The 21,724-nt window shown below is 38.3% G+C and overlaps 6 protein-coding genes and 1 pseudogene across 8 annotated transcripts; all 7 read left to right on the top strand.

Annotated features, from left to right (window-relative positions):
• Positions 1 to 561: 561 nt before the first annotated feature.
• LOC130504321 (MLP-like protein 31) lies at positions 562 to 1,510 on the top strand. The gene is made up of 2 exons (XM_056998933.1): positions 562 to 802; positions 1,030 to 1,510. The coding sequence occupies exons 1-2, from the start codon at positions 607 to 609 to the stop codon at positions 1,305 to 1,307; spliced, it is 474 nt and encodes a 157-aa protein (XP_056854913.1). The 5' UTR covers positions 562 to 606; the 3' UTR covers positions 1,308 to 1,510.
• Positions 1,511 to 3,067: 1,557 nt separating this feature from the next.
• Positions 3,068 to 3,886, top strand: LOC130504322 (MLP-like protein 34). The gene is made up of 2 exons (XM_056998934.1): positions 3,068 to 3,322; positions 3,425 to 3,886. Exons 1-2 carry the CDS (start codon positions 3,148 to 3,150, stop codon positions 3,694 to 3,696), a joined length of 447 nt encoding a protein of 148 aa, XP_056854914.1. The 5' UTR covers positions 3,068 to 3,147; the 3' UTR covers positions 3,697 to 3,886.
• Positions 3,887 to 4,845: 959 nt separating this feature from the next.
• On the top strand, positions 4,846 to 5,616 carry LOC130504320 (MLP-like protein 31). The gene is made up of 2 exons (XM_056998932.1): positions 4,846 to 5,108; positions 5,192 to 5,616. Exons 1-2 carry the CDS (start codon positions 4,901 to 4,903, stop codon positions 5,467 to 5,469), a joined length of 486 nt encoding a protein of 161 aa, XP_056854912.1. The 5' UTR covers positions 4,846 to 4,900; the 3' UTR covers positions 5,470 to 5,616.
• A 592-nt stretch (positions 5,617 to 6,208) lies between these two features.
• Positions 6,209 to 7,009, top strand: LOC108835592 (MLP-like protein 328). The gene is made up of 2 exons (XM_018608824.2): positions 6,209 to 6,452; positions 6,583 to 7,009. The coding sequence occupies exons 1-2, from the start codon at positions 6,278 to 6,280 to the stop codon at positions 6,852 to 6,854; spliced, it is 447 nt and encodes a 148-aa protein (XP_018464326.1). The 5' UTR covers positions 6,209 to 6,277; the 3' UTR covers positions 6,855 to 7,009.
• A 2,209-nt stretch (positions 7,010 to 9,218) lies between these two features.
• Positions 9,219 to 12,556, top strand: LOC108835593 (uncharacterized; annotated as a pseudogene).
• A 1,186-nt stretch (positions 12,557 to 13,742) lies between these two features.
• Positions 13,743 to 17,235, top strand: LOC130504323 (uncharacterized). 3 transcript variants are annotated; one of them, XM_056998936.1, is made up of 9 exons: positions 13,743 to 14,100; positions 14,193 to 14,510; positions 14,579 to 14,794; positions 14,873 to 15,543; positions 15,613 to 15,709; positions 15,796 to 15,849; positions 16,133 to 16,173; positions 16,262 to 16,452; positions 16,527 to 17,235. In XM_056998936.1, exons 1-9 carry the CDS (start codon positions 13,828 to 13,830, stop codon positions 17,150 to 17,152), a joined length of 2,487 nt encoding a protein of 828 aa, XP_056854916.1. In that variant the 5' UTR covers positions 13,743 to 13,827; the 3' UTR covers positions 17,153 to 17,235. The 3 variants fall into 3 exon arrangements, with proteins under 3 accessions (XP_056854916.1, XP_056854915.1, XP_056854917.1); XM_056998935.1 differs by having other exon boundaries at positions 13,744 to 14,100; positions 14,193 to 14,513; XM_056998937.1 differs by having other exon boundaries at positions 13,960 to 14,100; positions 14,188 to 14,513.
• Positions 17,236 to 17,299: 64 nt separating this feature from the next.
• Positions 17,300 to 21,634, top strand: LOC130504324 (probable phosphoglucomutase, cytoplasmic 1). The gene is made up of 18 exons (XM_056998939.1): positions 17,300 to 17,519; positions 18,032 to 18,113; positions 18,212 to 18,267; positions 18,460 to 18,573; positions 18,669 to 18,731; positions 18,865 to 18,984; positions 19,079 to 19,179; positions 19,279 to 19,338; positions 19,441 to 19,540; positions 19,635 to 19,792; positions 19,872 to 19,967; positions 20,077 to 20,140; positions 20,224 to 20,305; positions 20,390 to 20,568; positions 20,655 to 20,731; positions 20,832 to 20,964; positions 21,105 to 21,221; positions 21,310 to 21,634. The coding sequence occupies exons 1-18, from the start codon at positions 17,442 to 17,444 to the stop codon at positions 21,379 to 21,381; spliced, it is 1,752 nt and encodes a 583-aa protein (XP_056854919.1). The 5' UTR covers positions 17,300 to 17,441; the 3' UTR covers positions 21,382 to 21,634.
• The last annotated feature ends 90 nt before the right edge of the window (positions 21,635 to 21,724 follow it).

Below are 21,724 nucleotides of genomic sequence, written 5' to 3'. Positions count from 1 at the left end.
AATGGATTACTAAATTAAAAAGTATTAAGAGCCGTGTGCTGTGTACAGTTTAGATGTTAAAATCTTTAATTCGTAAATCAATTCATAAGGTATGACGAAGAAAAGTCTACAAGCCATTTTTAAGTCTACAAAACATGTGGTATTATATTAAGAAAAATCAAGAAACCTAATCTTTATCGAACTGATGAAATCTCAACCGGAATCCATGTTATGTAACAACTAGCAAAGACTGATTGTTTGTTGACAATTGAGATAATATCAACTATCCTTAAAACAAAACTTATGCAAGTTTTTATATAAAATAGCAACAAACCTTGATTAGTGCTGGCTGACACATACTCTATTTACAAACTTATCAATCAATAAGATACGGATCACAACTGTAAACCAAACAATCTCCTATTATTAAAATATTTCAAATTCAAAACCCAAATAAATTACAAACATACGTAACCACTCCAACTCATAGATAAAGACATTGCAAGAAAATATAATATAACCCTTCCCCAAATCTGATCCGTCCAAGAGGTTGCCACTCTCCGTCTATAAATTAGAAAGGGGATAGCATCTCAAAGTCTACCAAAGCACTTTCGTTGGCAAATAAAGATGGCACAGTCTTCTCTACTAGGAGAACTCGAGGTTGAAGTTGAGATCAAATCTCCGGCGGCGAAGTTCTACCACATGTACGCCGGAAGACCACATCATGTGGCCAAAGCCACTCCACGCAATGTGCAGGCATGTGATCTGCACGACGGAGAGTGGGGCGAAGTTGGCAGTATTATCTTTTGGAACTACGTTCATGGTATTTAATGCCACACTATAATCTATAATCTCTAGTAGATATTTGTGAATACATGCATAATTGGACATAGAGCCGGTCCTAAAATTCATAGGGTTTGAAACAATTATACTTTCAGTAATCATTTGGAGGTCGAAACGAATGTTTCATTTTGCTATGCCCAAAAACCGACTCTAAATTTGTGCAACAAGATATAAGATTTTGATCGGTAATTAACGTTTTGGATGTAGATGGACAAGCCAAGGTGGCAAAGGAGAGGATCGAAGCGGTGGAACCAGAGAAGAAACTGGTGAAGTTTAGGGTTTTAGAGGGAGATCTGATGGAAGAGTTCAAGAGCTTTTTGATTACGATCCAAGTTACCCCTAAGCAAGGAGGAAACGAAAGTATTGTGAAGTGGCACTTCGAGTATGAGAAGATTGATGAGAACGTGTCTCACCCTGAGACTTTGCTCCCTTTCTTTGCGGAGATGATCAAAGATATCGACGAACACCTCTTGTCCGAGGCATAGAGGAGAAATTAATGTTATTTTCTCCAAGCGTTTTATATAAAGTTCATGTCTGTCTCAATAAAGATTAAGATAAAATGTCCGCATGTTATAGTGTTATAAATGTATTGAGTTGATGTTATGTTTTATGTTGTAAGTTGCAAATATGAAACTTCTGAGTGTATGATGTGATTATAATATTTATAATAAAAGCGAGTATCATACTTTTTTTTTGAAAATTAAAAGCGAGTATGATGTATCATACTTGCTTGCTTGTCTTTCTCTTTGCTTTGAGATCGAGATAATGTCAAACGTACGTACCCTATAATATCCCGGTTTTCGAAATGTCATGGTGTATGTAGAGAAGTTCGGAAAATGATTTTGCTACATATATTATCGTTAGCTAGCACTTTTGAGCTAGAATGATTTAAGAACTGTAATTTACTGAACAACTATTATTAAAACCATGTAAATAAGACTAAAACATGATAATGTAACGATGTAATTCGAAACCAATAGATGCTTAAAATATTCCAAATATATATTTTGGCTTCGAGAAGTGTACATATCAGCCGCTGGATGAGAATGTAGCTTGTTATGTCTTCAATCCATAAAATCGATATCCATTAACTAAAAAGAAAATTTAAGAGTATGGATCAAGACTGGTTCTTAGTAGACAACTTCAACAATTTCTAGAAAAACATACAAATTTTTTAAAATGGTAACAACCCTTGATTATTATAAACCAACATGCCAGCTAGTATGATGAAGAGTCTGCTCGCTGACATTTGCTTGATATAATTTCTTAGAAATTTTCTGGACTTTAACTGTTAATCCATTCATAATACCCTAGTCATAGTTATTTATATGATATATACTTTTTTTTTTCTTTTACAAAAGTCAAAACTAAAACTTATCAGTAGATGACTTTCCCGTATATTTTGTATGTGTTTTAAATGTATGTCTCGGTATTGTGCTTAGGGGTGGGCACGGAGCGGATATCCGGATTTTTAAGGATATCCGTGATCCGATTCGTTCCCTACGAATATTCGATTTTTCGATTCGATCCGATCCGTAACTCTTCGGACCGGATATCCGCGAATATCCGAATTTTTGCCGGTTATCCGATTCGATCCGTAAAAAATAATTAAAAATTAAAAAAATAAATAAAAATAAAAGAAAAAAAAGAAAATATAATAAAATAATAACATCTCATCATAATTTTTCAAAAAAACCATATACTTTCAAAAAATTTAATAACTAAATAATTAATTTAGTGAACAAAAACATTATAAAACTTATATAGAGATATAAAAGTATATATATTATATAATTTTATAAACATGTATACATATATATTTATATAACGGATCGGATCGGATATCCGTTTCTAAAAATATTAGTATTTGTGATTTGCTTCGTCTTTGACGGATATTGGATTTTAGTATTTGCTTCGATTTGTTAAGTTACGGATATTCGAATTTTTCGGATCGAATCGAAACGAATAACGAATCAAATCAAAATTTACGGATATTTTGCCCACCCCTAGTATTTGTGCTTTATCTTTAGATTCAGACAAGATGTCAGCGAGTGCATATGATAGTGCATGTTTCGTTTATTTCGATATGTTTCGGGATCCGCCACTGGAGTATTTCCTTTGTGAATCAACCGCCGAGAGTAAATATACTTAATAAATTAAGTTGTATACTAGCTATTTGATTTTAAAAAATATTACTATTATTTTATGTCGGCGCCACGAGTAGTGTTTATCAACACTCTAACGTAAGAAGCCATCTCTCTTTTCTCGAATATGGTAAAATATTAAGACAAGACAAGCCAACACGAGATCTCAAATTGTAGAGCCATGGCGGGCGTTCAGACTCTCGACCTGGAGATCCAAGTGAACATGACGGCCGATAGATTTTTCAACACTTTCAAGAAGAAAGAAGGAAATTTCACAGACAAGACAGCGGCAGTTTCTGTTCATCGTGACGATCCCAAATCCAACTCCTCGATTCAGATCTGGAACTTCATCGTAGGTATGTAATTACATAACTTTTTTTTCGGATTCTTGAAAAAAGGAGTTCCTCTTCTTTATCAACTTCTTGTATTTTCATTGATTACTTTTGGATTTATTATAGATGGAAAGATGGAGCAGATTAAGGAGAAGATAGAGGTTGATGAAGAGAACAAGTCGGTTTCTTTCTTAGCTATTGAAGGAGATGTGTTGGAGCAGTACAAGAGCTACAAGATAACACTTGACGTTGTTCCTAGAGATGCTGGAGTTTGTATTGCCAAGTGGAAATGGGAGTACGAGAAGCTCAACGACGACGTTCCTCCCCCTACCAAATACATTGCTTTCGTTGCAGATTACACGCGTGACCTCGAGACTAGGTTGTTGTCTGAATCATAAATTAACAACTCATCAACGTCGTCTTTGAGTTTCCTTCTTAAAACAAATATTGAAATCTTATAGTCCCCTGTTTTGGTTCTTTGGACTTGTTTACAGTCTATTTGTAGTTAGAATGTGTTGGTGCAATCTCTACATGCACGAATCCAAATCAAGACATCAGTTTCTACTATTATCGAAAAGTTTTTGTAGATGGCTCTACTTTTAATTATTTTTGTTTGATAGCCTTTTGTGCGGAGACACGTCACTGAATCAAATACCCACAATCATAGAGTACAAGAATCTTTTTTAGTTGATATCAACAAGTTGGTAGGATTCCTTCACTTAAGGACCATATATATTCCAACATTCCACAACTCTCTTGTTATGAAATGATTATTCCAACTTGAAGTTTTAACAAATTGTCAGCAATTATCTTGTGGTAGATTTCATTTCCATATATGTTTTAAGGTGTCGAAGGTTTAACCACTTAAAAGAACAATGTCATAATTATATAAAATTCAAACATATAAACATACCACTAAACTATGAGGAAGTTACAAATAGAAGCATGCGTTACCAAAATGCTAATCTCAAAGTATTTAGGGGGGTGTATTCAACTGAGAATTTCAGGTAATTTGTATTAAAATGACAAATCCACTGTTATTCAAACATGAATTTTAAAAACTCATTTAAAATCCACTGTTATTGAATTTGACATTTCGTAAAGTACTCTGAAATCCACTGTTATTGAAAATATTTTAAGTTGTGGGATTTTAAAGTTTTGAGGTGATTTTAAGTTTGGGTGGAGTTTTTTAGTTAAAAAAAATAAAACTCAAATCCCATTATTTTAGGTGATATTCTAGAGTAGTTTAACAAAAATCACTTAAATCTCTGCAACTTATTAAAATCATCTAAAATTCTATTAAAAATCAAATCACATCAAATGCTAAATTGAATACATCCCCCTTAAAGTCCTAGATGATTGATAATTCGACAATACTTAAATAATTAAGTGATATATGAGTATGTGCAATTATTCAGATTTAAAGGATACAAAAATGCCATCATCAGAAAATAAACATAATTAAGTCAATCAATCTACCGCCTTTTTGACAGTTGATCACTCCTTTCTCTATATAAGGAGCTAGGAACTCTAAAGGTACTCATCACTAACTCATTCTCATTCTATAAGTAATCCAGAGAAGTATTTGCCCATCTGTAAGAAATGGCACAAGCGATGTTGAAGCCTTCTCTACAAGGAGAGATTGAGGCAGACGTTGAGATCAAAGCTCCAGCCACGAAGTTCTATCACATGTTCGCAGTGAGACCACAAGACTTGCCTAAAGCCAGTCCTGAAAACCTCAAGGGATGTCGTGTGGAAGAGGGAGAGACGGGCAAAGTTGGCACTCTCCTCACCTGGAACTATGTCCAGGGTAAGCAAAACTTTTATATATATAAATATATATATCATTTTCTTTACGGTGGAAGATTTGATAAAAATGTGCTGTGGTTGCAGATGGCAAGCCAATGGTGGCCTATCAGAGGATCGAGGCAGTGGAACCGAAGAACAATATGATAAAGTATAGAGTACTAGAGGGAGATATGATGAAAAAGTTCAAGAGCTTCCTATGCACTATCCAGGTGACCCCGAAGCAAGGAGGATCTGGAGGTGTGGTGAAATGGCGCATGGAATACGAGAGGATTGACGAAAACGTGGCTCCCCCGGAGTCTCTGCTCCGAGTGGCTGTCAAAACGACCAAAGAAACCGACGAAATGCTTTTGTCTAATGAGTAGATGCTCATTGAATATCTATATACGTATCTATCTTTATGTATTTGGGTGTTTTATATCAATAATGTACTCTCTAGATCTAAAGAGATGTGATATGAAAGTGTTACGAGATATATCTATCTAGTTAAATAAAACTATATCTTTATGCTTTTTGGGTGTTTTGTATACATCAAAGATGTCTTGATGAAATCCTGCTCTCTCTCTAGATTTCAAATATGGAGTGTGTTAAATGTCTGGCATTGCATAGTTCTATCCCCTTTTATACACGTTAACTAAATGGATAAATAGGTGGCTAACTGAAAACAGTTATGAATTCTAGCAATATTTATACTTTACGAGAAATATTAAATCAAAACTACCTATACAATAAATGGATATAATATTATTGTTTGATTATCAAAAAAAAAAAAAGAAAGAGATTAGTACTCTCACGATATACTGAATCAGCGAATTGAAGTGGTATAACAGGCCTTGGATAAGTGTCGGTTCTGACTTTTTGAAAAAGAAAAATAAATCACACCAAGCAAATGTCAGCGAGCAGACTCTTCATCCATACGTGACATTTTATAATATATTAATAATCAAGGGTTGTTACCATTCTAAAAATTTATGTGTTTTTTCCTCAAAATTGATGAAGTTGTCTACTAAGAAATAGTCTTGATGCACACCTTAATGGTTATCAAGTTTATGCATTGAGGACATAGCAAGCTACATTCTCATCTGCCGGCTGATATATGTCTCTTTCTCGAAGTATTAAAGATATATAAGACAACACAAGAGTAACTGTGATAAACTAGAAAATTGTGGAGCCATGGCGGTCATTGAGACTCTCGACCTAGAGATCCAAGTGAACATGCCGGCCGATAGATTTTTCAACAGTTTCAAGAATAAAGAAGGAAGTTTCACAGACAAGACAGAAGCAGTTTCCATTCATCATGACGATACCAACTCCAACTCCTCGATTCAAATCTGGAATCTCATCGTAGGTATATGTAATTACATAACTAATTGTTTGTACTTTTCAGATTCTTGAAAAAGGGATTCCTCTCTTTTTTTTTTTTTTTATCGAGTTCGTGTATTTTCATTGGTTACTTTGGAATCTTGGATTTATTATAGATGGAAAGATGGAGCAGATTAAGGAGAAGACAGAGGTTGATGAAGAGAACATGTCGGTTTCTTTCTTAGCTATGGAAGGAGATGTGTTAGAGCAGTACAAGAGCTACAAGATAACACTTGACGTTGTTCCTAAAGATGATGGAGTTTGTATTGCCAAGTGGAAATGGGAATACGAGAAGCTAAACGACGGCGTTCCTCCTCCTACCAAATATGTTGCCTTCGTTGCAGATTACACGCGTGACCTCGAGACTAGGTTGTTGTCTGAATCATAAACATCTCACCAACGTCGTCTTCGAGTTTGCTTGTTAAAATAAAATAAAATCTTCTTATCCAAGGATCTTTGTTTTGGTGCCTCTTGGGACTTGTTTACAGTTTTTAATAATGTATGACCTTATCATACTTGAAATAAAATCTGATTAAAATCTTGTTTTCGGACAACATTTTTAGAATCATTGAGTTTAGATTTAAAATAAATGTTTTGGAAGAAGATTACAGTAAATTTCGTTATCTGCGTTTTAATTGTCATTCTGTTTAATTATATACATATATAAATTGAATTAAAACTGGCCGTATCACCTCTTTCTAGTAATAATAAATTCTATACCAACAAAAATCAAATCAACTGTTAAACACTAATGAATAACAAATATTTAAAATGTCATATATGTCAATTTCTCTATTTCTTGGCTGATACTTTCAAAATATAGACACATTATATTTTGAAAGTATCAGCCAAGATTTAAATTAATTATACAAATAAATCTAATTAAATATAGAAATATAGTGAATAAATAAAGTTTTTGTTAACAAAAACCACATTTCTACTGTGCCTATAATCTTTCAGAACATCATTCACCATAAATAAGTGGTTTAAGATTTTTGTCTTTTTAAAAACGAATAGAAAAAGACGTCTTGTAAGATTAGTTAATTAATTAATTTTGAGTAAACCAACCTCCAAATTTTATGACAAAAAATACAACTGAGATTTCACATAAATTAATTGGAACCAGCTTTTGATTTTAAGAGGTTTGGAACGGTTGTATAATTGTTTTGAAATGCTTTCAACCACTATGAACCGTAAAAACTACATTTGCGGATGGTAACGGAAAAACCAGTCAAACTTTTATTCAGGGATTGGGTTTTGGAAACTTTCTTTTATTTTTCTTTGTGACATCGGTTGGAGGGACACAACTTTCGCTTTCCAACATGCAAGCCTGATCCCATTCCCAAATCGTAAGCATTGTTCTTATCACGTTATGTTCAGGTACTAATAAATTTAAATCGAACTTGTTACAAAAGAGGGAAGTAGTCGTCAATCCACAAAAAGAGACCATTAACCACATCCACAATTCCAATTCCCACATGCATTGTCTTGTTATTTGGCCGCTTGATTACGTTGACTTTTTGAGAAAGTGCTTGTTTTTGACTCTCGTCTTATTATTATTTGCACGACCTTCTCCACCAATCACCACCACCGCTACTACTTTCCATTTTCTCTTTTTATCATACTACAATCCTAGCTGGACCTGTCTATTCTTTTACCTGCGTTGCCTACAGAAAGCGTTAAATCTCTAGATCTGGCTATGGTGAAAATACAAGTACCTATTAAATGCATAGTATCAGTGCCGTGCCGAGGCAAATAGGGGCCTAAGGCAAACTTAAAAATGAATGCTTTTTTATTTTAAAATTGGAAACATTGTAATACAACTTTTTTTTTGTAATACAACTTTTATATATAAAATTGTTGGAAACAAAAGAAATTTGTTCACAAGTTGTTTTAACAGAAAACAATTTTTCAAAAAAGAAATATTTAAACAAAACAGTAATATATAAATACTAAGACAGAATATGTATTTCTTATACACTACTAGCACACATACAAGCCAAAAATAACTTCATGCTAATCTAATACACTACTACCAATATGCTAAATCATAACTTATAAATTTGGGGCCCTGAAATATTATATACTTTGGTGAGGTCTGAGGCAAATGACTTTCTAGTAACACATAAGACACGCCTCTGCATAGTATAAACTACATCTATTACTTTAAAAAACTACATTTACTAAATGCGAATATGAATGAGACTCGCTGAATTGTGATAACATAAGATCAGATCGGGTAGATTGTAACGCTACAGCTAAAGGCTAGTAGTAATAGTAGGGTTGTAAATCACGATTTTAAGAATTAGCAAAACTAAAAAGACTTTAACTTTTTAGCGAAAATACAATAAAAAAGTTTTATCTAATTTATTTACATATCGTTATCTCTTACAACTCTCTATTATTGTCTCTTACTATAGCTTTTAGCATATAACTAATGTCATTAGTTATACTCAAAATCTAAAAGAGATCAGACAATAGTATTGCATCTAAACCAAATACAAAATGAAGATTGTTGTAGGTCTAAATATAGAACTGATATGATCAAAAAATACTAATCAACATGATACAATTTTTATTATATATATTCTGAGGATTCACTTGTTACATATCCTGCAAATGTGAATTAATAAAATAGAGAAAATTAAATAAAAACTAAAATCATTTAAATATTCACACCCCTATTTATATACATCTCCGACCGGTCATCCCGTCTTCCACTCCTTGTCTTCTGTTTCTCTTTCTTCTCGCCGGAAAGAAGACTTTTCGTAAAAAAACCAAAACTTTTTTAACTCAATTCCGAAACCTCAATCCGAAAAATGGATCCGGTCGAGTCAGTGGAGTACAATGCCTTGGAAACCACCAACACCACCGATCACGGCTGGAAGAAAGTAGTCTACCCGAAACGCAACCGCAAGCAGAAACCGTCGGATCATCAGATGACGGCGGCGAACGGAAACCACGCTCCCAACGGAGACAGCAACAACGTCTTCCGCTCCCTCGAGGAGCGAGCCGAGGATCGCCACCGACGGATCCTCGCCGCGAAGAAGGCCGCCGATGACTCCGACGGTTCCGATCCGGCGAGATCCAAACTCCGATCCGACGGGTACGGTTACGAGGACGAGGTGAAATGGGGAAGGAGAATGTGAAGGCGGAGGATGAGAAGAAGCAGAAGGTGAAGGTGAAGAAGGAGAAGAAGCCTAAGGTGAGTTTAGCTGAAGCTGCGGCTAAGATCGACGCGGAGAACTTCGCGGCTTTCCTCTTCGAAGCTTCGGTATGTTGTCAGTCAATGTGGGTTCGAACTTTTGGTTGTTAGGAATCGTATGGGAGTCAGCCAGAGATTCAGCTGATGAGATTTGCTGATTACTTTGGGAGGGCTCTCTCTGGTGTCTCATCGTCTCATTTCCCGTGGGTGAAAACGTTTAAGGAGTCTCCTTTGTCCAAGCTCGTCGATGTAAAAGATCCTGTCTTTAAGTCAACGATTCAACGGCCACATTATGTGTTTTTTTTTGTTCTTATAAAGTTAGAATCTTTTCTTCTTGCTTCATACAGATGCCTCTCTCTCATATCCCTGAAGATATGTGTAAAACATCAGCCGATTGGATCAACTAACGGCCCATTGAGGCGCTTGGAGTGTTTGTATTGTGGGCCTTGGATTGCATTCTTGCAGACTTGGCTCTACAGCAAGGAGGCGCCAAGGGAGGTAAGAAAGGAGGAGCACAACACGCTACTTCAAAGTCTCAGGTACTGAACTTCATCGTCTTGGTGATCTGAGCCATACTAATTAGAATGTAGGTTTTGTGGATGTTGTTGGTCTTGTTGAACTAGCTATCAGTTAATAAAACCATCGGTTTTTGGATTCATTTGACGGATAGGTTGCGATATTTGTGACGTTAGCGATGGTGCTGCGCAAGAAGCCTGATGCTCTAACTAATGTATTGCCAACTGTGAGGGAGAACCCCAAGTATCAAGGACAGGATAAGTTTCCGGTTATAGTTTGGATGATGGCTCAGGTGTGTTGCAGATTTATTTTTATTACCAACATACATGTTTTTTTTTATATGATAAATATTCACATTCTCTTACTATGCACAGGCCTCCCAAGGTGATCTATCAGCAGGCTTGTTATCTTGGGCACACAACTTGTTACCTGTTGTGAGTAGCAAGAGTTGCAATCCTCAGTCGAGAGATCTCATCCTTCAGTTGGTTGAGAGGTGAGTCTTGAAAAGAGAAAACTCCGTGCGATGTTCTGTTTATGTATGTGTGATAATTATGTAAATCTTGGTTATGTGTTCTTCTTTCAGGATCTTGTCCAACCCGAAGGCTCGGGCCATACTTGTTAGCGGGCCTGTTAGGAAGGGAGAGCGGTTGATTCCACCTCCTTCGTTTGAGATCTTAATGAGACTTACATTCCCGCATCATCCGCAAGAGTGAAGGTAACATAGTATTGGACTTCGAGACTTATATGCATGAGAGTGTTGATTTTAATCTGTAAGTATGGTTTGACGCACATGCTACAGAGATGTTTGAGGCAATATATCCCTTGTTGAAGGATGTGTCCCTTGCTGGTGTCCCTGGGAGCAGGGCAATGAAGCAAGTCACACAGCAAATATTCACTTTTGTTAAGGGAGTTTAGATAGTTAGTAGACTCATCCTTAATGATTGCTTAGATCTTTTAGGCTCAAAGACCTTTGATGTCTAGTTGATTAAAGCAAATGAGCATTCTTCTTGACCATAGAGCTTGCTTATTTCAGTGTTCTAGACTTAAGGAAGTTATTGATTGAAAGTTTGCCATCCTTAGATTGGATCTTAATCACTTAAAGTCAAATGCCTAGCCCCATGAGTCCTATTGTCCAAGATTGATTGAAAGCTTGTTTCTTTATTGCACTTTAGCATAGTTCTAGTTCATAACATCATTGAAAACCTGATTGCACTTAGATTAAGCATGGTCTTGCATTCCCTTTGCTTTAGAATCACTTAGGATTGGTTCGACAATCTTTTACACTGCAACATTTGGTTAGGGACTCTTCAAAAGTCCTGTTATCAAATTTGCTCTCAAAGCAGTCGGAGAAGGTATGTATCTCAAGTCCTTTACCTTTGCGTCTTCTAGAAGACAGTGTATTTAAAGTTTGTAATGGTACATGGAATCCTGTATTGGCTAAGGAAGCTGCTGCAGTCACTATATGGGCTATCACCCAAAATGTTGATTGCTGCAAGCACTGGGTAGAGATTCAACTCTTTTGTTATCCCACATGAGTTATTTGTGACTGGGTTCTTACTTTTGGGTTCAACAGGAAAATCTATATAAGGACAACCTGGAAGCTAGTGTCACTGTTCTTAAAAAGCTCATAGACGAGTGGAAGGAGCGTTCTGTCAAGCTGACTCCTGCTGATACTCTCACTCTCAACCGAACAATGAAGAGCCTGAAGCTAAAGGTTTTCCATCTTTTATTTATATATAATTTTCCGTCTTTTATTTACATATATATTTGTCATTTTTAACGCAATGAGGGTTAAATAAAACTACAGAACGAGGAAGCTCTTGCTGAGGGAGGAGCCAGTGGTGCAAGCCAATCCCTTTACAAAGATGCAGATAAATACTGCAAGGTGATCTCTGGGAAACTCTCTAGTGGCAGTGGATGCATCAAAGGTATAGCTGTCGCTGCAGCCCTTGCTGCTGCAGGCGCTGCTACGCCAACCCTGAGGTTATAGCCGAGCTGAAAAACCAAATGGAGTCGTGGGATCTCAACAAATTCACCGAGTCAGTAATGACGGCTTTTAAGAACTAAAAGGTAAGAAACACTTGAGTGGTGACGATAATAAGCTAAAGAGAAAGTAAGTCTTCCTTATCGTATGGGTTTAGAGAAGTGTTTAGAAAAAGCTTGCCTTTTTGTATGCTCTCTGATGACAAAGCTGAGCAGAGGAATTAGGAGAGGGTAGGGTGATGAGTGAGAGAAGAGGTTTGTGTCTGTCTTTGTATTTGGGGGAGTTTTGTTCAAACAGAGCTCACAAGTTGTAACAAGGTATTGAGAATGTTGTTTTCTAATTTGAGAGATAATGACGGTTTTATGTTTTTTATCTTATTTTTTAACCTTTCTGGGAACAATAAAGTTATATTTCACTTTCCTCTTTAAGGTGGTACTTGTGAAATATCAAGTATCATTGGTCTGAAAATTATAAAGTTTTTACATCATCCCATAAATTTTCTTTTACTCAGTTTGGGTGAACCGATCAGTCCTGGCCTCTCAGAACTTCTAGATCACTTCTTTGCCTATTTGTTAACCGGAACATCCGGAAACCTGCAGAGTGACACATCTCCATTTTCAGCCAGATGCTCACTGAAAAAAAGTGCTTGAGCTCTAGAAAAGACTTCAGTGTGTAAGCCAGTCAGTGATGTTAATTACAGGCCTACAAGTCTCATCACCGTTGACTATTGAGGTCAGAGGCTTTCTGAGGCGAACCATTAAGAGCATGATTATCGCTGGGACAAATTTTAGGTGTCTTAACATTTTTTATTATTATTTTTAGATTAACAGATATTGTTAAGAGACAATGTTAAATATGCAGATTATTGGTAGAAACTTTTGTATTGTTTCTTAGTAAATTTTTTTGCTGGCCCTCGATCTTCTCCTCTTCTTCCTCTGCCGTATCCTCCGTTTGGCCTCCCTAGAGAAAAACATGTTCCCTCTTCCATTAAACCTGCATCAAGACGTTTTCCTCTGTTGTGACTGAGGAGGAAGAAGACGAACGCTACAGAGATTTAGAGAACCCTTATCTCTCGACCTTTTATTTCTCAAATCTTTCGATGACAAACGGCTCAAATAGATGGAGGAGATTGATTACCAGAGATTTCGATCAAGGAGATTGATTTACTCAGTTTGGGGTGATTGTGAGCGAGAGGGAGAGAGAGAGAGACAGAAGGAAAGAAAGAAAGAACGCAGAAAGTGATTGGCTTTTTTCCCTTTCTCAAACCAACACGTGTCCTTAAGGAACGTTTCAAAAATTTCTTAGTTAAACTACGTTTACTAAAATTCCTTAAGTTTATTACTCTTTTTCATTTATTTTTCGGCCCAAATTTGCTAAGGACCTAACTTAAGGAACACAATAATGTTACTCTAACAACTTGTTCAAACAAAAAACCTGAGATGCAAATGCAAGTTCAAAATTAGTAAAACCTAACAATATATTTTAAATCAACATCACTAAACCATAACATTAGACTCGTCGTTTAATCATCCTCTTAACCAAACCGGTACAGAACCAGAACATCGACTAGATCCGTCTCCAGGTTATCATCTCTCTCTCTTACCCAGCGAACGAAAAATTCAGACAGAAAACAGAAGACACGTCTCGAGTCTGGTGATGTCACTCTCCACAGTATCTTCCACCGTCGCCGTTCTCGAGCCCCCTCGTTCCCGTCTCTCACCAATCTCAACCACTCAAATCCAGTCCCTCACTGTCTTACCCAAAAGAACACCCAACCTCTCCTTCACCTCCTTCCCCATACTTATCCACTCAAATCATCATCATCATCTCCGTCACCGTCTCTCCAATCCCAATTCAAGTTTTCACCGTCCCCACTGTAGCGGAGAAGCTGGACACTCCGACACCACAGAACAAAGCTCTGTAGCTTCTGTAAGTCCCTCCTCTGTTTTATGTACTAATCCAAACATAAACATTCGATTATAACTTAAAGCTTGATGCTTTTTTCGTGCCTATAAGCTTAGGTTGATAATAGTAGCTACGTAGCCTTGTTCGTACGGATGCTCGGTTTAGACAACGACCCTCTCGACAGAGAACAAGCCGTAGAAGCGCTGTGGAAGTACTCTCTAGGCGGGAAGAAATGCGTCGACGCGATAATGCGGTTTCACGGCTGTTTGAACCTCGTCGTCGCTCTTCTCAAGTCCGAGTCCAGCTCCGCCTGTGAAGCTGCCTCCGGGCTGCTACGGTCTATCGCTTCCGTGAATCTCTACAGAGAGCTGGTCGCTGAGAGTGGAGCGTTGGAGGAGTTAACCGCTTTACTGAGCAGACCTTCTTTAGCTACAGTGGTAATGATTTTATTGATTGTAAAGTATTATACTTTTTTTGAGCTTTATGATTTGTTTGTTAACAGGTGAAAGAACAAGGGATATGTGCTCTGTGGAATCTGACTGTGGATGAAGGAGTTAGAGAGAAAGTTGCAGACTTTGATGTCCTTAAGCTGCTCATTGGTTTCCTTGAAGATGATGATGTTAATGTTAAGGAAGCAGCTGGTGGCGTCTTGGCTAATCTTGCACTTAGCAGAAACAACCATAAGGTTATGGTTGAAGTAGGAGTCATACCTAAACTGGTAAAGACCTTTTGTTTTTTTTTTATGTTTCTTGATTAGAAATCAAACATCGATATTGATCTTCTTTGCCGATTACAGACGAAACTGTTGAAAGGCGATAACAAAGGGTCTAAAGTGATTAGAAAAGAAGCGAGGAATGTGCTTTTGGAGCTAGCTAAAGATGAGTACTACAGGATTCTTGTTATTGAGGAAGGTGTTGTGCCTATTCCCATTATTGGTGCAGATGCTTACAAGTCGTTCAGACCGGATCTTTATTCATGGCCTAGCTTACCTGACGGGGTCAAGATCGAGCAGACAGCAAAAGCTCCTTCTAGATTCGGTGCATCTGAGCTGCTCCTGGGTTTAAACGTTGACGAGAACGTTGACGAAGTGGACGAAGCCAAAATGAAAGCGATAGTTGGGAGGACGAACCAGCAGTTCCTCGCTCGGATTGGAGCTATTGAGTTCGAGAAGGAGATCAAATCTGAAGGTCCTGAGAAATCACAGCATCAGGAGCATCAGCAGCAGCAGCTTACTCTTCTTCCTTGTGTAGATGGTGTGGCTCGTTTGGTATTGATTCTTGGATTGGCAGACGAAGTGGCTGTGTCGAGAGCCGCAGAGTCGGTTGCTGATGCGTGTATCAATGAGGAGATGAGGGTTGCGTTCATGGAAGCTGGAGCTGTGAAGCCTTTGGTTCAGCTCTTAGCTAACAACAACAGAGAGGGGGTTAAGATACCTGTCATCCGTGCTTTGAAAAACTTATCTCTTAGGTACTTCTTTTGCAGTAATCTCTTGATAGGTTTGTGATTATTACTAACACTTTTGATGTATAAATGCAGCCGCACTGTTTGCAAGAGGATTGAAGCTGAAGGTGCTGTACCGTTTTTTATTAATCTGCTGAAGCAGCCAGAGATCTCACTAGGCATTACAGAACAGGTCTGGCTTCGTTTTTTTCTTTTTTTCCCTCCTTCGTTTTTTTTTTTGATATCTTTGTCTAATCGTTAGTGAACACTGCGTTGCAGATTCTGGATGTTCTTGCTCACATTTTAGATCCTAGCAAGGAAATGGAATCCAAGGTGTGTTTATTATTCTCCATGTGTTAACTAGTGCTGTTAGTTTGGTTGCCGCAGGTACTTGCGGCAATAATTTTCAAAAATCTTGTTTCTTTGATTGACGCCGAGTCCTGAGTCTAACCGCCGCGGCTGAGTCTGCGTCTGTGAAACGAACAACAACCAAATGAATAGACGCAGTCGCAGATGCAGCCGCAGCTGCGGATACCAGAACCTGCGGCAACCAAATGAACAGCACTATTGTCTCATTCTTTCTCAATTGGCTTAAACTGTTTTCTCTTATATGCAGTTCTATGAAGGACCTGTGAACGGATCAAAAGCAGACTCCAGGTCTGTCTTCTTCTCTCTCTCTCTCAGCTCGTTCTGTTTTGCTGTTTTTAGTAAGTATCAAATGCTCAGTACCTGTTTTAATAAACAGAAAGGAAGCTCTGGACGCTGCTGTTATCTCTCGCCTCGTCCAAATTGCTAAAACAGCCTCTCCTAACCTTCTAAGAAAGGCAATCTCCGTCATCGAGTTTGGTACGGTCATTGATCCAACCATGGACACGATCATCTCCGAGGACATCACAGCTGTTCTTGACGTTGCTCTCCATCAGAACGTCCTTGATGGTACGTCCTTTTAATACAAACACTTTATAACAAACAACAACATATGAAGAGTTTTTTTTTTGATCAAAATGCAGAACCTGAGGATGAAGCTGAGGAGTTAGAGAAACACTTGCTCAAGCTAGAAGAAGCTGGTCTGACGATCTCATCCGCTTCGAGACTACTCACAAAACTCCTCGACTCCGAGTCGTTTCGCAAAACAGTGGACACGACGACGCGCTTCGAGGAACCGCTGAGGAAGATCCTGAGATCGAACCTCCCTCTACACTACAAAGACTGGGTCGCCTCTTGTCTCGTCAAACTCACCTCTCTCTCTCCATCTCTCAGCAAACCGATCAGCGTTGAGGTGACTCTCTACAAGACGATCCCGAGCCTGGTGGAACAAATGAGCTTCTCCTCGAGTCCAGAGGCGAAAGAAGCAGCGGTTTTGGAACTGAACAAGATAGTCTCGGAGGGAGTTCCGGAGTCGACGCAAGCTCTCGCTTCGCACGGAGGGATCGAGCCGCTGGTGAAGCTTTTAGAGGAGAGGAACGAGCGGTGTGTGGAGGCGAGTTTGTCAGTGTTGTATAACTTGAGCATGGACAGTGAGAACCATCCGGCTATTATGAGAGCAGGAGCTGTGCCTGTGTTGAGACGGATCGTTATGTCTCAGAGACCACAGTGGGAGAAAGCTTTGAGGTTACTTAGAGATTTGCCTGTTTGAGAGTGAGTTGTGTTCTTCTTGAATCAGAGCGGTCTCTGTGTTACTTAAAAGTCTATTCAAATATGAGAATAATTGCCTCATTATCGTATTGCTGTCAGTAAAAAGGTTAAAAAAGACAAGAGACACGTTCCACATAACGTGAAAAAAACGCTGAGCCACACGTGTCGCGGTCTCGTCTAGTTTAAGCAAACTCTCTCTCTACACACAGCGTTTATCATCACACTCTCTTCTCTTTCTCATTCCCTCTTCAACACAGGCTCAAATCCAATTCCGAATCTCTTAAACGGATATGGCTTTCAAAGTTACCCTCGTCTCAACATCCCCTATCGATGGCCAGAAACCCGGAACCTCTGGTCTCCGTAAGAAGGTTCGTCGATCCAAATCTCCCTCTGTAAATCGAAACCGAAATCGAGCTCGATCCGATCTGTATAGAGTTTTAAGTGAGATCAATCATATAGGCGCATTTCATTTCGATTTGTATCCATGCATTGATGATCCATATGATTATGCAGATGCGTAAATGATCAAAAACTGTGCAGATCTTCTTCGTTTCTGGATCGGTTATTACCTTTTGATTTGAGTATATATAATTGGGATGAATGTTTTAACATATAGAGCTTGACGGTTACGTGTTTGCGTTGATGTGGCATGGTGTAGATTTGATCTGTGTATAATCTTTCTCATGAATGCTGAAACTAGAGAAAGAGCGTTATTATATATGTGATTCAGATCTCTGTTGAGTATTGAAAGATCTTTGGATTGGATAACCAACTTAAATATATGAATCCACTCTCCATTGTTTGGTCTAGTCAGTCACTGCAGATATGATCAAGCTTAGCATCTTTTGGTTGTCTCTCATTGGTATTGTGGTTTGTGTAGGTGAAAGTGTTCAAGCAACCTAATTACCTGGAGAATTTTGTGCAAGCAACGTTTAATGCTCTTACTCCTGAGAAAGTCAAAGGTGAGATTTTCTTTTTCTTCTCGTTAGATATACAGTTCTTAGGCAGATATCTTCTTGTTTCTAAAAGTTAATGATTTTTTTTTTGTTTATCTGTGCAGGTGCCACGCTCGTGGTCTCTGGTGATGGTCGTTATTACTCAAAGGATGCTGTTCAGGTAAATGCAATGTGATTTCTTTTGTCTTCTTAATCTGGCTGAGTGTGTAATCAGTGTATTCCGTACTTCACATATGAAGAGGATCTCTATAAGTTGGCTAAGTCTGCAACTGTTTATCTGGTGCCTGCTATTTCAGATGACGAGTGTTTCGAGCTTCTCATTCAAATTTTTTTTTTTTTTCTATCTGGACAGATCATAATTAAGATGGCAGCAGCTAATGGTGTACGACGTGTGTGGGTTGGTAAAAACACTCTGATGTCAACCCCTGCTGTATCAGCTGTGATTCGTGAAAGATCAGGGGCTGATGTGAGATTTCTTTCTCTTAACGTCATCTTTGTAGTGATATTTGAATGTATGAGTGTAAACTGTGTTGAGAGACTTACTCCAGTCTCTGGTTACAGGGATCGAAAGCAACTGGAGCATTTATCTTAACAGCAAGTCACAACCCTGGTGGCCCTACTGAGGTGCGTTCTGTCTCTATTGTGCTCTGCCCCTTTTTGTTTAGCTGCTTGTCCTGTATTCATCTATTGTCTCATATTAGTTAATTATATATCTAACTCGATAAGACTAATCGTTGACTCCCTGCCTCTTATACAGGATTTTGGAATCAAATACAATATGGAAAACGGAGGGCCTGCTCCTGAATCAATCACTGATAAGATTTACGAGAACACTAAAACAATCAAGGAGTACCCAATAGCAGCAGATCTACCCAATGTATCTAAACATTCCTCTCAGTACAACATTTTTTCCATTCTCTGTATTTTGTTTCATTCAACGTTGATCTGGTCTCTGTTTGTAAATGCAACAGGTTGATATTTCTGCAGTTGGTGTAACCAGTTTTGAGGGTCCTGAAGGAAAATTTGATGTTGAAGTTTTTGATTCCGCAGATGACTACGTTAAACTAATGAAGTGAGTCTCACTCAATTTGAGAGCATGATTCCAGAATATGCTCCCGAGTTTATGGTATCTCTATGTTTTTTTCTAAAAATATTTTCTTGCTTCCTTAAGGTCAATCTTTGACTTCGAATCCATCCGGAAGTTGCTTTCATCTCCAAAATTTACGTTCTGGTATGCAGTTTAGTTTAGTTCCTCAAACTCTTACATTTGAGCTAAGTTTGCTGACATATATTCCATCGGTTTAATGTTAATATTTTGCTTTATTTTATGAAGCTATGATGCCTTACACGGCGTTGCTGGGGCCTATGCACATCGCATCTTTGTGGAAGAACTCGGTGCGCAAGAAAGTGCCTTGTTGAACTGCGTACCCAAGGTCTTGTTTTTTTTCTAACCAAGAAATACTATTTCCTTAAATGATTACAAATAGACATCCAACCTCACCATTCACCACAATACAACATTTTTAGGAGGACTTTGGAGGAGGCCATCCGGATCCCAATCTGACCTATGCTAAGGAGCTTGTGGCACGAATGGGACTAGGTAAATCCGACACTGGAGTTGAACCTCCAGAGTTTGGTGCCGCTGCTGACGGTGATGCAGACCGTAACATGATCCTTGGTAAAAGGTAGCATACTAATGCTCTTAGATACATGCATACTTGGAACGGGTTTACAAAGTAATAATTGTATCTCTTTTTTTTGTAGGTTCTTTGTAACTCCTTCGGATTCAGTTGCCATAATTGCTGCAAATGCCATTGGAGCCATACCGTACTTCAGCTCTGGTTTGAAAGGTGTTGCAAGGTATTATACATGCAGACGTCTTTTTTTTTACTTCTACCTGATTTATGTGTACACAACCCTTTTAATATACCTTTGCCGCGTAATATTCAACTTGCACTACTTATTTTAGGAGCATGCCGACCTCAGCTGCTCTAGATGTCGTTGCAAAAAGCTTGAATTTGAAGTTCTTTGAGGTATGTATCAACATGCAACCTCTATATAGCTTTCCTCGGAACACTGTAAATTTGATAACATCTCTGATAAAATCACATATCAGGTTCCAACAGGCTGGAAGTTTTTTGGTAATCTGATGGATGCCGGGATGTGTTCCGTCTGTGGGGAAGAAAGTTTTGGAACTGGTTAGTTTCTATTTCCACACTCACACGTCTGTAAATAACTTCAAAAACAAAATCTGTACGGTTCTGAAAAAAGATGTTTCACAGGCTCCGATCATATCCGTGAGAAAGATGGGATATGGGCAGTTCTTGCGTGGATGTCCATACTGGCTCACAAGAACAAGGATAGCATTGACGGTGACACTAAACTGGTGATGGTTGAAGACATTGTCCGCCAGCACTGGGCTACCTATGGCCGTCACTACTACACTCGTTACGACTACGAGGTAACAAGTTGCTTAGTTTAATGATTGTATTATGCGGAACAAACAGCAAAAACCCTTTTGTGATATCTTGAAATGTGTCCCCAAAGAATGTGGACGCAGGTAAAGCTAAGGAGCTGATGGAGCATTTGGTCAAATTGCAATCTTCAATTCCTGAAGTCAACAAGTAACGCACGCTTCCACTTCTCTACATACCTTCACACTCATCAGTTTGGTACTCTGTATTATTCCTTTCTAATCTATTCCTCTCTTTTGATTTGATTCAGGATTGTGAAAGGAATCCGCTCGGACGTGGCGAATGTCTCCAGTGCGGATGAGTTCGAGTACAAAGATCCAGTTGACGGATCTATCTCAAAGCACCAGGGAATCCGTTACCTGTTTGAGGATGGATCACGACTTGTAAGTCCCATCTTTTTTTTTTCTTCGGTTTCGGGTCTCTTTAGGCGTATCAGCTAAGAACAAAGGAAGAGATAGTCATAATACAACACATGTTTAACATTTGATTATTCCTGACTTGTTCTATCTAAAATAAAATGAAGGTTTTCCGTCTGTCTGGAACTGGCTCGGAAGGAGCAACCATCAGACTCTACATTGAACAGTACGAGAAGGATGCTTCTAAAATAGGACGAGAGTCCCAGGAAGCTCTGTCTCCTCTGGTCAGAAAACCTTTTCAAATATCCCTCCATAAACTAAAACCAAAAGGGGTTTGCTCTCGTTGTTGTTTTGATGTGTTGTGATTGACAGGTTGACATAGCTCTGAAGCTGTCCAAGATGGAGGAGTTCACGGGCCGATCAGCCCCCACCGTCATAACCTAAGAAGGCAACGAACCCAAATCATACACTTCTGTCTGCGTCTAACGGGATACACTTTCTGTTCTCTCACTGTGTGAAATAATAATGTCTCTTGATAACTTCATATTTTCTTTTCGGAATCTTGAACAATCCTGCTTGCCGAGTTCCTGAATTATCGTGAAGAGCTTTATACGTGTATGGATTTTGTCTTTCTCGGTTTTGTTCTCTCTTGTTTTACATCTATTACTACATGATATAAGATTTTGTTATACACAAACGTTATTGCAAGTTTAATCTATTTACATAAACTTTACTGAGACCTCAACATGTTGAGGTTAGCCTCCAAGTCGGAAAGTTGAATTTACAT

This window comes from Raphanus sativus, unplaced genomic scaffold, assembly GCF_000801105.2.
Source record: "Raphanus sativus cultivar WK10039 unplaced genomic scaffold, ASM80110v3 Scaffold1494, whole genome shotgun sequence".
Classification (NCBI taxonomy): domain Eukaryota; kingdom Viridiplantae; phylum Streptophyta; class Magnoliopsida; order Brassicales; family Brassicaceae; genus Raphanus; species Raphanus sativus.
This window is presented reverse-complemented; position numbering and strand designations above follow the sequence as displayed.